The 13,190-nt window shown below is 36.1% G+C and overlaps 1 protein-coding gene and 1 long non-coding RNA gene across 3 annotated transcripts; both read left to right on the top strand.

Moving 5' to 3' along the window:
- The first annotated feature begins 3,574 nt into the window (after positions 1-3,574).
- On the top strand, positions 3,575-6,872 carry LOC145792341 (uncharacterized). Of its 2 annotated transcripts, XR_014331729.1 has the most exons (4): positions 3,575-3,726; positions 5,092-5,197; positions 5,600-5,671; positions 6,597-6,872. It is a non-coding gene; the product is annotated as an uncharacterized LOC145792341 (long non-coding RNA). The 2 variants fall into 2 exon arrangements; XR_014331728.1 differs by lacking the exon at positions 5,600-5,671 and having other exon boundaries at positions 3,578-3,726.
- Positions 6,873-10,419: 3,547 nt separating this feature from the next.
- Positions 10,420-12,586, top strand: LOC114315469 (disease resistance protein RPM1-like). Its single transcript, XM_082876271.1, has 3 exons — positions 10,420-11,204; positions 11,320-11,812; positions 11,951-12,586. The coding sequence occupies exons 1-3, from the start codon at positions 10,420-10,422 to the stop codon at positions 12,584-12,586; spliced, it is 1,914 nt and encodes a 637-aa protein (XP_082732397.1).
- Positions 12,587-13,190: the final 604 nt, after the last annotated feature.

Below are 13,190 nucleotides of genomic sequence, written 5' to 3'. Positions count from 1 at the left end.
TAGCATTGTAGGAGAGTTTGTAGACAGACCAATTACTTGCCAAATAATTTGATTTCTTGATAACCCACTTAAGATAGTGTATCCTCGGTGCTGAAAAGCTGATCTAAATTGTCTAACACATCGAACAATTGTTCTCATCTTCAATCAAAATGAACCAATCCAATGTCGAAGATCTTTAGAAATAATTCACAAGAACTGAAATGCAAAAAGTTCTAAAACAATAGGACCGAAACATTACAATAGGATTAAAACCCTAGCATCACTAAAGCCAATTAAAAATTGAAATTCAACCCATAACAAATCACAAATTTTTCGAGCAACCAAACAGAAACCCAAAAATTGAAAGTAATCGTTTTAGAATTTAAATTGATACAATTAAAATGCTAAAGTTTAATTTTAAGAACACGAAATCTTAGGAATTTTTTTTTATAATTTGCCTAATAATAAAAAAAGAAAATCATGTCTTTTCTATTGTCACTACCTTTCGTCTTCTGTTCTTTTCTTTTTCCTCCTAATATACCCAAGTTGTCTACAAAGTCAAGCCTTTCTTCTCCAAAAACGAAGCCTAACTCATTCATAGAGTGAAGCTTTTGCTGAAATATCACAAAAGCAACAAAAGCAATTCCCAGGTTTGGTTTAGGGATCTTTATATACATTTCTTCTTTGCAGAGTTGCTAATCATCAATCTCTGCTTGGTTGCGGGTATGTATGTTTCTAGAGCCCATTACTATCTTCTTCTGTTTTGGATCATGATTTAAGTAACTCATTGTAGACGTGCCCGAACGTCCCGGCTCCGCGCGCGAATGGCGCGAAATCCATTTTGTTCATTAATTACTACAGCTTGGACTCAATGTCACGGTTCTGAATCTAATCTCGCAAAGTGCAATGCAAGACCGATAAATCACCAAAGAGTCCAAATCTGACAAATCGTTTGGGAAAGCTGATTTTAATAAAGAAGTGCCAAACATGGACTGCTTTGCCAGATATAGAGTCGCCACCTAAATGTTTTTGTTTTGGAAAATTTAGGAAACCCTGACTCGTGCCTAAGGCCACGTGTCCGTCATCACCAAAGTTGCCTCGGCTCGGGAACTTGGGTACGAGAGGGGAAGGTCATGCAATGAGCACCCCCGCTCACCCGATTAAAAAGATCGGCCTTTACTAAGCATGATATTTTATTTTTGAAAACACATGTGTTCTTATTTTGGTTTATTAGCTAGCTTACTATGTGATGCGCATAGCATACAAGTACAGACTAGATCGCCTAAGTTAGAACAAAACATCTCATGTTTGTTTGAAAATGGTTTGAAGGTGATACTCGCAAGTAGGCTAAGACGTGGATTTGTCACCCTCAAGTGGGCTTAGAAAACATGATTTTGCCACTTTCAAGTGGGCTTAAAACTCGCATTTCAATGAATTGTTTCAATTCAAGCAATCCAACCTTCACCTACAGGTATTCAAATAGTTAAGCACTTAAGCAAATAGCCTCATGGTAAGCATGCTATCATGGCAACACTTACACTCATACAAGGATGCTAAAGCGTAAACACTTATAGTGTACTCCAAGCCAAAACAATAACTAGTTAGTAATCAATGCATGATCCTAGCTATGTTAAGATGCCTAATGCAATACATGCAAAAATGCAACTAAGTAGGCTCAGCTATCTAAGATGGCAAATGAATGCACACTTGATAACATGCTATTGAACACGTATTCTAGTAAGTGTATTGAAATACAATGCAGTTTGTATGATGCGCCGAGCCGGTGCATGCAAGACTGATGAATGAATGCAAACATGCAAACATAAGGATGCTAATCAAAACATGACCTAGAACTAACCATCGTAAGCGGTTAAGTAAAAAGGAGAAAGACGTGGGATTGGAAGACATTCATACACTCACGCACACTTATTACAAAATTTGCCCTCTCGACGGAGGGTCCGAATGAATAATACAAGCTAGCTACGCTAAGCTATTTTAACTAATCTAATAATCTAATTAGACTAATTATTACATAATCAAATTGAATATTAGCTAAGCTAAGCTAATTAAGAATTTACAACGATGAATTAAATTAGCTAACACATTAACTAATTAATTACAAATTAACTAACTATACAAAGCAGTTAAAACGGCCTCGAGAAGAGGGGCATATGCATGCTCGATCGACTTCGCTCGGAAATCCATTGCCATGCCTCATGTTGCCTCTGTTTGCACTGTTTTGCACCTCTGAAAATTGTGTCAACTTCTGTGTTGCTTCTAACCTACCTCATGGACATTCTGAGAGGTCATCGGCCAAGAGGGGTGGCCATCGGCCAGTGGATAATGGTCATCGACCAATTTTGAGATTATCGGCCAAATATTTGTAGCCGATCGGCACACTAGATAACTGATCGGCCATCTCTTTCTACAAACTCCTCCTTTTGCTGCAGCAGAGTACAAACAGAGGCATGGCAATACATTTGCAAGAAAATGCTTGTACAACCACATTCCTTATCATGTTTGAAGCTCAAAGGAGTGTAGTGCTCGACTCTCGAGCCATCAATCACGCATTTCGATGCATGATGGCCAAAGAGGCCGAGTTGCACAAATCAATATAGATGAAATGCACAAAAACACATAAATGCCTTAACCTCTATCATGCATGATCAAGAGGGTCGGCGACCGAGAATTGAGGCATGTTTCATCACTTCAAGTATGAAACATCCCTCGTTCCTCGTGCTTGGCTTAACACCCAAACCAAACACAATGCAATGCATGCACAACTTAACAAAGCTAATGGCATGCAAATAATGCAATGCAACCTAAACATGTAAACAACATGGCATGCAACAAGTATGCAACAATGTTATGTAATGCAACTAGCATGCAACGACATGCAATGTACCAAACATGCAACAACATGCAATGGACCAAGCGATGCAACAACATGCAATGCGACAAGCATGCAACAACATGCAAAATGGACTCAAACTAAAATGGAAAGATCTCAATCATGCCCAAATCAGTGGCCAAAACACTAAAACTAAGGCACCAAAAGGCAAAACATGCATGCACACATATTGGTCCACAAACTAGGCAACAAGAACACAACCCTTAGAGGCACTCAAAGGGTGACAAAAGTAAAAGTGTGACAACACTATAAGCTCTGAAATTAAGTATGGAATGATGCCAAATCAACCAAGCAAGACAAGTATAGCATACAAGAAAAGCTCAAAGCTTGAAACTAGCCTAGGAACTTGTACCAAAGCCACATGAATCAAACCCCAAAGGGCCAAGGACAACCAAAACAGTCATAGATCATGCCAAAATCACTACAAGAAAATCAAGTTTTAGCAGCGTTTTTTATTGCAGCGGTCTGAAAAATGCTGCTATAAATAGACTATTGTAACGGTTATTGACCACAACTAAAAATAAAATTTTTAGTAACATTTTTTTCTTAAAACGCTGCCATAAATTTTTTTATAGTAGCGGTTTGTACGCAACCGTTACAAAAAACCAAGAAAAATAAAAAGGCCCGCCAAAACAAATTTGATTTCGCGCAGAATAACATATTAGAATTTGTGGGTGAATAACATATCAGAATTTCAGTCCAAACAAAAAAACCGTTCAACTCACAATTTGTGCCCTAGTTTATCAACACTTCTTTTGCGAAATATCAGAGCATCCGTTCATCCTCCCCCGCAACGTATTGACGACGTCAAGCTACAGTATCACTGTGATTTCAAGGTCAGTTTGCTGTCTCTGTTTGTCTTTCTCTATCCCTCTCTTTCTTCTGGTCTCTAGGTTTCTCTCCCTCCTATTCTCTCTTTCTTCTACTGTCTTGGTTTTTCTTTTACCCTTACTGTCTTCGGACAAGTTTGGGTCAATGTAATTCATTGTTAAGATGAGACTTGCCATTCCATTCATTGCTTCTAATATCTCTAAAACTTCTCTACTTTGAAGGATTTCATGAACATCTTGAATGATTTTGATTTGGGAAAATAATTTAGGAAATAGATTGATTAACACGTTCTATATTCTGATTATGATACACACACACACACATATATATATTTGATCATCTATAATATTTATATTTTAACCAATATAATTAGTGAAGTGAATGGATTGTTGTTGATGCTACACAATAAAATCTCATGCTTGCGGAATCATTATGTATGTTAGGTATTTGATAAAATGCCACAATGGAATAATAGTGCCTATCTTTTTGTTTATTGGTTTGTTTTGTTTCTCTCTCTCTTTTTTTTTTCTTTTTTTGTTTTTTTGGTTGAGAAAATTGTTGTCTATGAATTTAATGCAGTTTGTAATGTTTTGTTGGCTTAATAATGTAATTATAGAAAATTGTTGCCTCTTTTTATTGTCATTGCTTCTTGTTTATGAAAGTGTTCATGCATTACACCATGAGATAAATAAGCAAAGATGCAAGTTTTCTGGAATTTATTGTGTCCTTGTGTTTGTGTTGTGTCATGTTTGTGTCCCATTCTCTGTGTATGCTACGTAGATATGTGTGTCTATCAGGGATTATGATTGAAGATGGTGACACAAACACACACATCATTTGCAAACCACCTTAATAATGGCCGTTGAGCATTCACGGTTTTAGTGTTGTTGTGGGATCTAATAGTAATAGTGACGTAATGTACCACTGATTATCATATTTTGTATTAAAATTGGCTTGTTAAAGCTTTTAAAAATAATGGTCACCAAAAGTTTCTTTGCTACTTTCCAATCTTTTTCTTTGTTACATAAGAATTCTTCATACATTACAAGGGCCGAGGATAATTCCTTTTCTTTATTTCATTTTCTTCTACTAATTTTATTTTGTACAAGTTGTAGTTCAAGGTAGAGAAGCTAAAGTGCCTTCTTGACTGATGTTGAATTGGGACTAACATTGTATTTAATTTCTTCCAAGTTATTTTTGTGATGGACTTTGAACCTTTTCCAGATTGTTTTAGGTTGAATGTAGTCTAAACTTTCAATTGGTTGTGGTTTGGTCACCTTGACCCATATAACTATCATTAATTGGTTATTGTCTTTTTAGTACTTCATGTATCATTGTTAAGTCTTCTTTGCCATTTTGTTATATCATAGATAAAAGAGAAGGAACAATCTGTCTGGGCTTCAGTCCTAAACTGTTTATTTTGTCTGTGATAGAGGCAAAATCCGGAGGAAGAAGCTAGAAGGACTTGACATAAGGGTAATTCATTTTCCCCTGCTCAGCATTGTATTTTCTGTGCAAGTACAATTTTGTATGTTCTTTATTATGAGGAGCTTCAGATTGATGAGAAATCGCTTTTGATGATGTTTTCTCTAGGTGCCAACTATTGAAAACATAAATAAAAATTATTATTATTTAATAATTTATTCATGTTTTTGGCTATTGATGGATGCTACAAGCTTGTGTATCACACAGATGCCCATTTTTAGATAAATGATGGAACAAAAGGTTTTATATGAGTAGCTTATCAAATATTTTTAATGTAGTTTTATAGAACTGAAAATGCTTGCTTGGCTTTCCTACTTGCTGTTGCGATCTCTATTATTAGCCACATTTGAGCATGGGGAGTGGCTTGTCATCAGACTTTTGTTTTAATTGCAGCTTTTAGGAATTTGAACCTGAACAAAGTTTTTGATTTTGACAATTCAGGGAATTTAGTTGACTTATATTCAGGTAATGATTGCTTTTTATGTTTTCTTAATAAAATCTTAAGAAAAGTGAAATAAAGAATGAGGACAAGTTTGATATTTTACCATTGTACTACCACAACTGATCTCCCTCTAGTGACGCTAATGAGAATCTGCTACAGTTTCTAACCATGTATTTTTATTGACTATTTATCATTGTTTGAGCTTGTTTGTTTTGTATTGTGCAATAGTTTCTACATAGTCAGTAATTTTTTTTGTTCTATGCTTCTTTTGAACTTCATGTACATCAACATCTCCATTGAGTTTTGGGTTTAACTTTCTTTTTTTTTCATCTACCTAAAGGTGGGTAAGGTTCTTATAGAGGTTGGCAGGAGAAATTCTTGGGCGGAACTTGTTGGCAGCAAGCTTATTTGCATGCTAACCAACATGTTTTATCAAGTTCCTAACATAACTGTTTGGTTCTTCTTTTTGGGTTCTCAGCTTTAAAAACTCAAATAGTCTCTATTTTTTTTTAGGTTGGATTTTAGATGCTTTTTTAATGTTGTTTTTTTTGTTTTTTTATTATTATTTAATTCGAAACAAATGGAGCCTACTGTTGTTCGATTGTTATTGAAAAACCCTCTTAGCTGATTCAATTGTTAATTCTCTGATTGCTTAACCCTGTTTGATCTCTTGCTATTGTTGTTGTTGTTGTTGTGTCTTTTTTTTAGAAAGTAATTTGTAGGCATTATATTGATCAAATTGCTAGTAGTTTAATTGGAGTTACTTTTTATTTTTGGCCATTGAATTTATTTATTTATTTATTATTTACAGTATGCCAGTTTTGATATGTAAACCACATACTTACCAAAAAAATAAGACTTGTCAAGAACTATTTGTAGTCTAAATTTTCTTTATAGATTTTGAAATTGAAAATGATACTTATGCTGATTCAATCATTTTTACCGCAGGAAAGAAGACAATATGAAGCATCAAACAATGGACGTTATTTCTCGATTTGAACATTTTTTATGGAGGCCTTTATAAAATGGCGTCATGAGTAATACTTTTGAGTACTATTGTAATGTGACAAGTTTATATATACCTTTTAGATTATGGCGTGGCCTATTAGTTTGCTAGAAATATTGGATCTATTTTGTATTACAAGCTTATGTAATGAACCTTTTAATTAAGGTGTTTTGGATATTTTGGAATTATGAAAATGCAGACTCTTTTACCTTTTACAATTATTGAATATTGAGCTATTAGAATAAAAAAGTGTTTTTATAGATATATAATGTGAGTAGGGATAAGTGAGAGACAACCATTAATGGTTAGCAAATCATTAAAAATTTCAAGTTATATATTATTGGTAATTGAATAGTAAACGTCGCCTACAACCACGATTAATAACTGTTACTGCAAATAAAATTCAAAAAGAATTCTATGGCTATAGCGACAGTGTAAAACTGATGGAATAGAGTCAAAATATAGCAGCAGTTCACAAAATGTTGCAAAAGTGAAGGATATAGCAGCAGTCGACCTGTCGCTATAAAGTTAGCGAGTAATGGGTAAATTTAAGATATAGCGACATTTATAACTGTCACTACATTGACCGTCGCAATAAAAATAACTATACCAGCGTTTGAGGAAAACGTCACTATAAAGATATGCTGACGGGGCTATTGCGGCGGTTTGGCTGCCGCTATTTCAATCGCGGGTAAAGGTTTTCTAGTTTTTAGCGACGCTTTTTTTTGCTTTTAGCGACAGTTTTGGCCGCTGCTAAAAGTGAAATTTTTTGTAGTGAATGAGTCTAAAACATGCATGGGCCAAAGCTAAAACAAGCCAACATGAAGGGCGTAAGCCATGATGCATGCAAGGCCAATAAAGAGGGTTACACTACACCTACCAAGACCAGGCATGGCATGACTTAACCAATAAAAATCAGAGTCATGACATATCAAAATAAGCCCAAAAACCCACTGAGATGGCATCCCAAAAGCTTAAGCAATAAGACATGCATAATGGCTCATGTTCAAGGCTTAAAACACAAACCTCCCAATGCATGGAAAATGTGACAAATGTGAGTGCGTGACCACACTATATGGACTGAAATCACATATGAAATGATGCCAAATCATGAAAATGGTCTAAGCAATGCATGCTAGTGGCTTGGACACTTAAAGCTAACAAGCTAGAATGCACTATGGCTATACAAAGCAATGCATGCATGACTAAAACAACATCAGACAGAGCTCAAGCATGGTAAAACATGAGGGAAAGCTTCTTTGAGTTGAGCCAAAACATGCAAGAATGATGATCCAAACACAAGATGCATGTTAATGCAATAGAGAGGATTGCACTACAAGTGCATGGTGCATGCAAGAGGCTATCAAACCAACCTTAGACAGAGGTATATCATGCTGAAATAAGGTCTAATACATGCTAAGATGGAGCCAAAACAAGCTTAACAAACATGTTACTTTTATGAGCCATTAATACAAGCATATGAGACATAAGGAGAGGGGATGACCCTCTCATATTTGGGACCTCAAAACACCATTTCCACCACTAAAAATCCTTTGGATTTCAGTGGTGAGAAGGTCAAAACAAGGTGGTCCCAATAGCTTAAAAGGAAGGCACAAGAACAAGACCAAACAAGGCCTAAAAGGAGGTAGACAACCCCCAACACAAAAGTGACCTTAAACAAACATTACAAGCATGAAAAATCAGAACTTTTTATAGTATAAAGTTAAGCTTAAATCAACATGCAAATATGTCCAAAAGCTTAAACCAAAACAAGGGTTTAAAGGCTAGTTGACTGACCCTTGAATAACATCTTCAAGAACACAACTCTAGCACTCTTTTTTGACCAAAACTAGTCTAAAAACACTAACACCAGCTCCTAAATACCCCAGCAACAAAAGGATGGTGTTCTAGTAGGTGTTTTAGTGCAAAAGTATGAAGAAAATACACTTTTGAGCACAAACTAGGGTAAACATGGAGAGAGAGGTAAAATATAGAGAGAGAGTGATATATGTTTTGTATATCAACTTTTCAGACCCTCTAGAAAGGGAGAGGGGTCTCCCTTCTTATAGAAATTCAATTCTCAAGCTTGTTGAACAAGCTTGAGTCTTGATTCAACGTGTATAGAGGATGGGCTCTATGCTTACCAACTATAACAGCTGGCACAAAAATATCTGCAAAAGCAGGTGGAAAGGTCTCAGCCAAGAAATATGGCCGATCGACCAAAAAGAGTGCTGATCGACCAAAAAGAGTGCCGATCGGCCACCACTTATGGCTGATGGCAAGAAAACAAGGGCAATGGCACAAGGCCTTAGCCGATGGGTTATAGGGATGGCCAACAAGCCACCCTCTTCCCTCAGAAGCAAAAACCATAAGTCCTTGGTCCACAACCAAGCACAAAACAAACAAGTTGAGAGATCCTAAGGCAAGGCGCGCAGTCGAGACCTTTGGGAACTCAAAACGAACACGAGTATGGATGATCATCGAGTGTTCAAACGATAACGTCCAAGTCTTGAGGACGGTAAAAAATGGGGTGTCTACACTCATCCACAAATCTCTACTCAAATCTATGAATGATGATGTTGTGTTTGTATATCTTTTACAACGAAATAAATAAATATATATCTATAATATATATTAAATGAACACCCCGGTGTCCTCAACTTCTTATACTGCCAAGTGTTCACTTTTTAATTTAAAATAAAAAAATTAGATAAATGGAAAGATCAAGACTCGAACCTTAACCATCGATCAAATAAAGAAAACACTTACTATATAAGTGGCACACATTATATAGTAAAAATTTAGTTTTATTTTTACTTGAATTACACACGCAATGCGTATGCCAACCACTAATATATATATGTTATCATTGATCATAGTTATGTCTACGCCATTTGTATTAATTTCTTTTGCTTTAGCTTAGCTTTATTAAAAAAGAATTGGTATAGTTATGTCAAATTTATAGTGCTTGTAATTTTTCAAACTCAGTCCAAATTAATGGAATTTATAGTAATTATTATTAATTTTTCAGCTTGATTGTACCATCTAATTACAAGGTCACATGGCCTGACTTGTTACCTTAAACATGATTATATTAGACCATGGGAATGTTGCCTGGTTGGTTTGCTTTGATTTGATTTGCATAATTAATTTTCTGATTTTTTTTAAACAAATTATTAAAAAAAATTTGGTGAAAAATTGGAAAAAAAATATAAATAAAAACAAGGCATCAATGATAATAAAAATGTAGACCAATCAATTTTTTTTTTTTACTTTATAAATGACTTTACCATCTACTTTAGAGGACCCAAACTCCATCTAATTTCTTTTTTATGTGGACACAATCACACACTAAGCATAATTGGAACTAATTGTGATGGTGTGTTTAGTGCAGGGATATAAGTAATGGCAGAAAGAGCGGTGAGCTCTGTTATTCAATATTTGGCACCATTTTTAGCCGATGAAGTAAAGTTGTTAAAGGGTGTCCGCATGGAAATTGTCAGTATCAAAGCTGAATTGGAGCGCATACACTCTTTCTTAGAAGATGCAGAATCAAGAGCAGAAAAGGGAGATAAAGGCGTGAAAACATGGGTGAAACAAGTAAGGGAAGTTTCTTATCGAATAGAAGACGTTATCGATGAACACATTCTCTTGGTCTTGCCAAAACAACCTGGACTTGTTGGTTCCTTGCGTAAGGTTACTCGAATGATCACTAAGCTAAAGCCATGACATGAGATAGCTTCTCAAATCCAAGACATCAAGACTATGATCCATGAGATCCAAGAAGGAGCTGTTCGATATGGATTCAGTACTAGTAGTTCCTTAGAGCATAGCATCACTAGCACTAGCAGCATCACCAAGGACAACATATGGCGTGACCCTCGACTGGCTTCCCTTTTCATAGGGGATGACGAAGTCGTCGGCATTGAATCTCCCAAATATGAACTGATAAGCAGGTTGGTTGACCAAAATCATTCACAACGAGCAGTGATCTCGGTGGTTGGCATGGGTGGAATTGGCAAGACCACTGTTGCCAAGAGAGTTTATGATAGCCAAGAAGTGGTTGCACACTTTAATAGCAAAGCGTGGATCACTGTCTCTCAATCATACAAGCCAGAGGAGCTCCTAAAAAAAATGATAGAGCAACTATCAGGAATTTATGTTCTACCTGATGAGGGAATTGAGTCACTCATTGTCAAGTTAAGAGGATATTTATCTGAAAAGAGGTACGCCATTGTGCTTGATGATGTATGGGAAACTGATTTTTGGGGATCCATAAGACATGCTTTACCCAAAAATAGTGACGGTAGTCGGGTAATCATCACCACACGTAGTGAACAGGTTGCTACATTTTGCAAAGAAATGTCAATGGATCATGTCCACCAGCTTGAAGCCCTATCCGAAGAGAAGGCTTGGGAACTCTTTTGCAAGAAAGCCTTCCATTTGGACTCTGAGGGTCATTGTCCCCCTGAATTGGAGGAAGTATCACATGCAATTGTTAGAAAGTCTCAAGGTTTGCCACTTGCAATTGCAGCTATAGGTGGTCTCTTGTCCACAAAAAAAAAAAAAGGGTATATTTGAGTGGCAAAAATTCTATGGTAGCATGCACTCTGAATTGGAAAGGAATCCTAATCTTACAAGCATCAAAAATTTTTTATTGTTCAGTTATAATGAGCTGCCTCACTACCTCAAATCTTGCTTCTTGTATTTTGGCATAATGCCAAAGGATTACTCTATATGTTGTGGAAGACTAATTCGGCTATGGATAGCTGTGGGTTTCATTGAAAAGCAGAACGGAAAAACATTGGAAGAAGTTGCAGAAGAATACTTGACTGAGCTGATCCATAGACGCTTAGTTCAAGTGTCAACAACAAAATTTGACGAAAGAGTTAAAAAGTGCCGAGTACATGATGTAGTGCGTGAGATTATTCTCTCAATGTCCGAGGAGTTTAGTTTGTGTCAAATTTTGGAAAAAGAGAATCCAAGTTTCAATAACACAACTCGGCGGCTATCTATGCATATGCGTTATTGCAACATGGATAAGGTTATGAAAAGCATTAGTAAGTCCCCAGTTCGTTCTGTTTTTCTTTTTCAAGGTGGAGAGCTGCCAAAGAAGCCCTTATTGGGTACAGTAGCTGCAAATTTCAAGCTTTTGAAAGTGCTGGATCTTGAGGATGCTCCTTTGGACTAACTTCATGAAGAAGTGGGAAATCTATTTCTTTTGAGATACCTAAGCATAACGAATACAGAAGTGAAGATAATTCCAAAGTCCATAGATAAGTTACACAACTTATAGACTTTGGATCTGAAACATTCTCCCGTAAGAGAGCTCCCACTTGATATCAGTAGGCTCCATAAGTTGCGACATCTTCTTGTCTATTCTTGTAACTTTGAATCTGAATACTGGGTGGATTTAATAGTAGGAGTGAAGATACAAAGAGGGATTGGGGCTTTAGAGGAGCTGCAAAATTTGTGGTATGTGGAGACAAATCATGGCCTAATTAAAGAGCTTGAGAAATTGAGGCAGCTAAAGAAGTTGGGAATTACGAAATTGGACAGAGAACATGGGAGGGCTCTATGTGCAGCCATTGAGAAAATGAAATACCTTAAAACTTTGAGTGTACTGGCCTCAAGTGATGATGAGATTCTGGATTTACAGTATATATCATCATCTCCACCTCAATATCTTCAACGTCTCAATTTGGTTGGACGTTTAGAGAAGTTGCCTGACTGGATCCCGAAACTTCAAAATCTAGTCAAATTACAGCTATGGGGTTCAGGTTTGATCAAGAACGATCCACTAAAAGCCCTTCAAGTCTTGCCAAGTTTAGTATATCTTGGTCTTCGGGATGCATATGATAGGGAGCAGTTGTATTTTGAGGTCGGAAGGTTTCAAAAACTTAAGCGACTAATTCTTCAAGAGTTGAAGTGATTGAATTCGGTGATAATAGAGGAAGGAACATTGCCTCTTTTGGAAGATCTAGGGATTGCGTCTAACCCGCAACTAAAGAAGATACCATCTTGCATCCACCACCTTAGAAACCTCAAAACTCTTGATTTTGAGAGTATGCCAAAAGAATTGATAGATAGAATGGAACCCAAACCCAACCAAGGAAAGACTACTGGATCGTCGAGCATATCCCTCATGTCAAGCTCTGGTCCGGAAAAGGAAAACATATTATTACTAAAATCGACAGTCTTCATGATTATTTCAATCGGAAGGTGGAAAACGCAAGGGTTAGGGAAGATAAAAATGAATCTCAAAGTTGAATGCCAGTTCAATTAAGTTTCAGGTTTGCCCTTAACTGAATTGTTGTGTTTGTTTATTTTAGAGTTAAAAAGAGTAGATTTTAGGATAGGAGAGTTTTTACGATGTGTTATTTGTCATTTTAATTTTTTATGTTTTAATTTTATCATTTTACTTTTTATATTGATAATTTTGATAACTAAAATGACAAAATTAAAATTTAAGGGATTAAAATAACAAACAAGGCATATTTTAGGAATTAAAAATGTCACGTATTAAAATAAATTAT

The sequence above is a fragment of the Camellia sinensis genome, chromosome 6, assembly GCF_055761805.1.
Source record: "Camellia sinensis isolate YWXY chromosome 6, ASM5576180v1, whole genome shotgun sequence".
In the NCBI taxonomy this organism is placed as follows: domain Eukaryota; kingdom Viridiplantae; phylum Streptophyta; class Magnoliopsida; order Ericales; family Theaceae; genus Camellia; species Camellia sinensis.
The sequence above is the reverse complement of the archived record's forward strand: the minus strand, read 5'-3'. Positions and strand labels throughout refer to the sequence as shown.

Coding starts and splice junctions, on each gene's coding strand:
- LOC114315469 (XM_082876271.1), top strand. CDS start 10,420: ATGATCCATGAGATCCAAGAAGGAGCTGTTCGATATGGATTCAGTACT. Junction 11,205..11,319: donor GCAGCTATAGGTGGTCTCTT/GTCCACAAAAAA, acceptor TTTATTGTTCAG/TTATAATGAGCTGCCTCACT. Junction 11,813..11,950: donor CAAATTTCAAGCTTTTGAAA/GTGCTGGATCTT, acceptor CACAACTTATAG/ACTTTGGATCTGAAACATTC.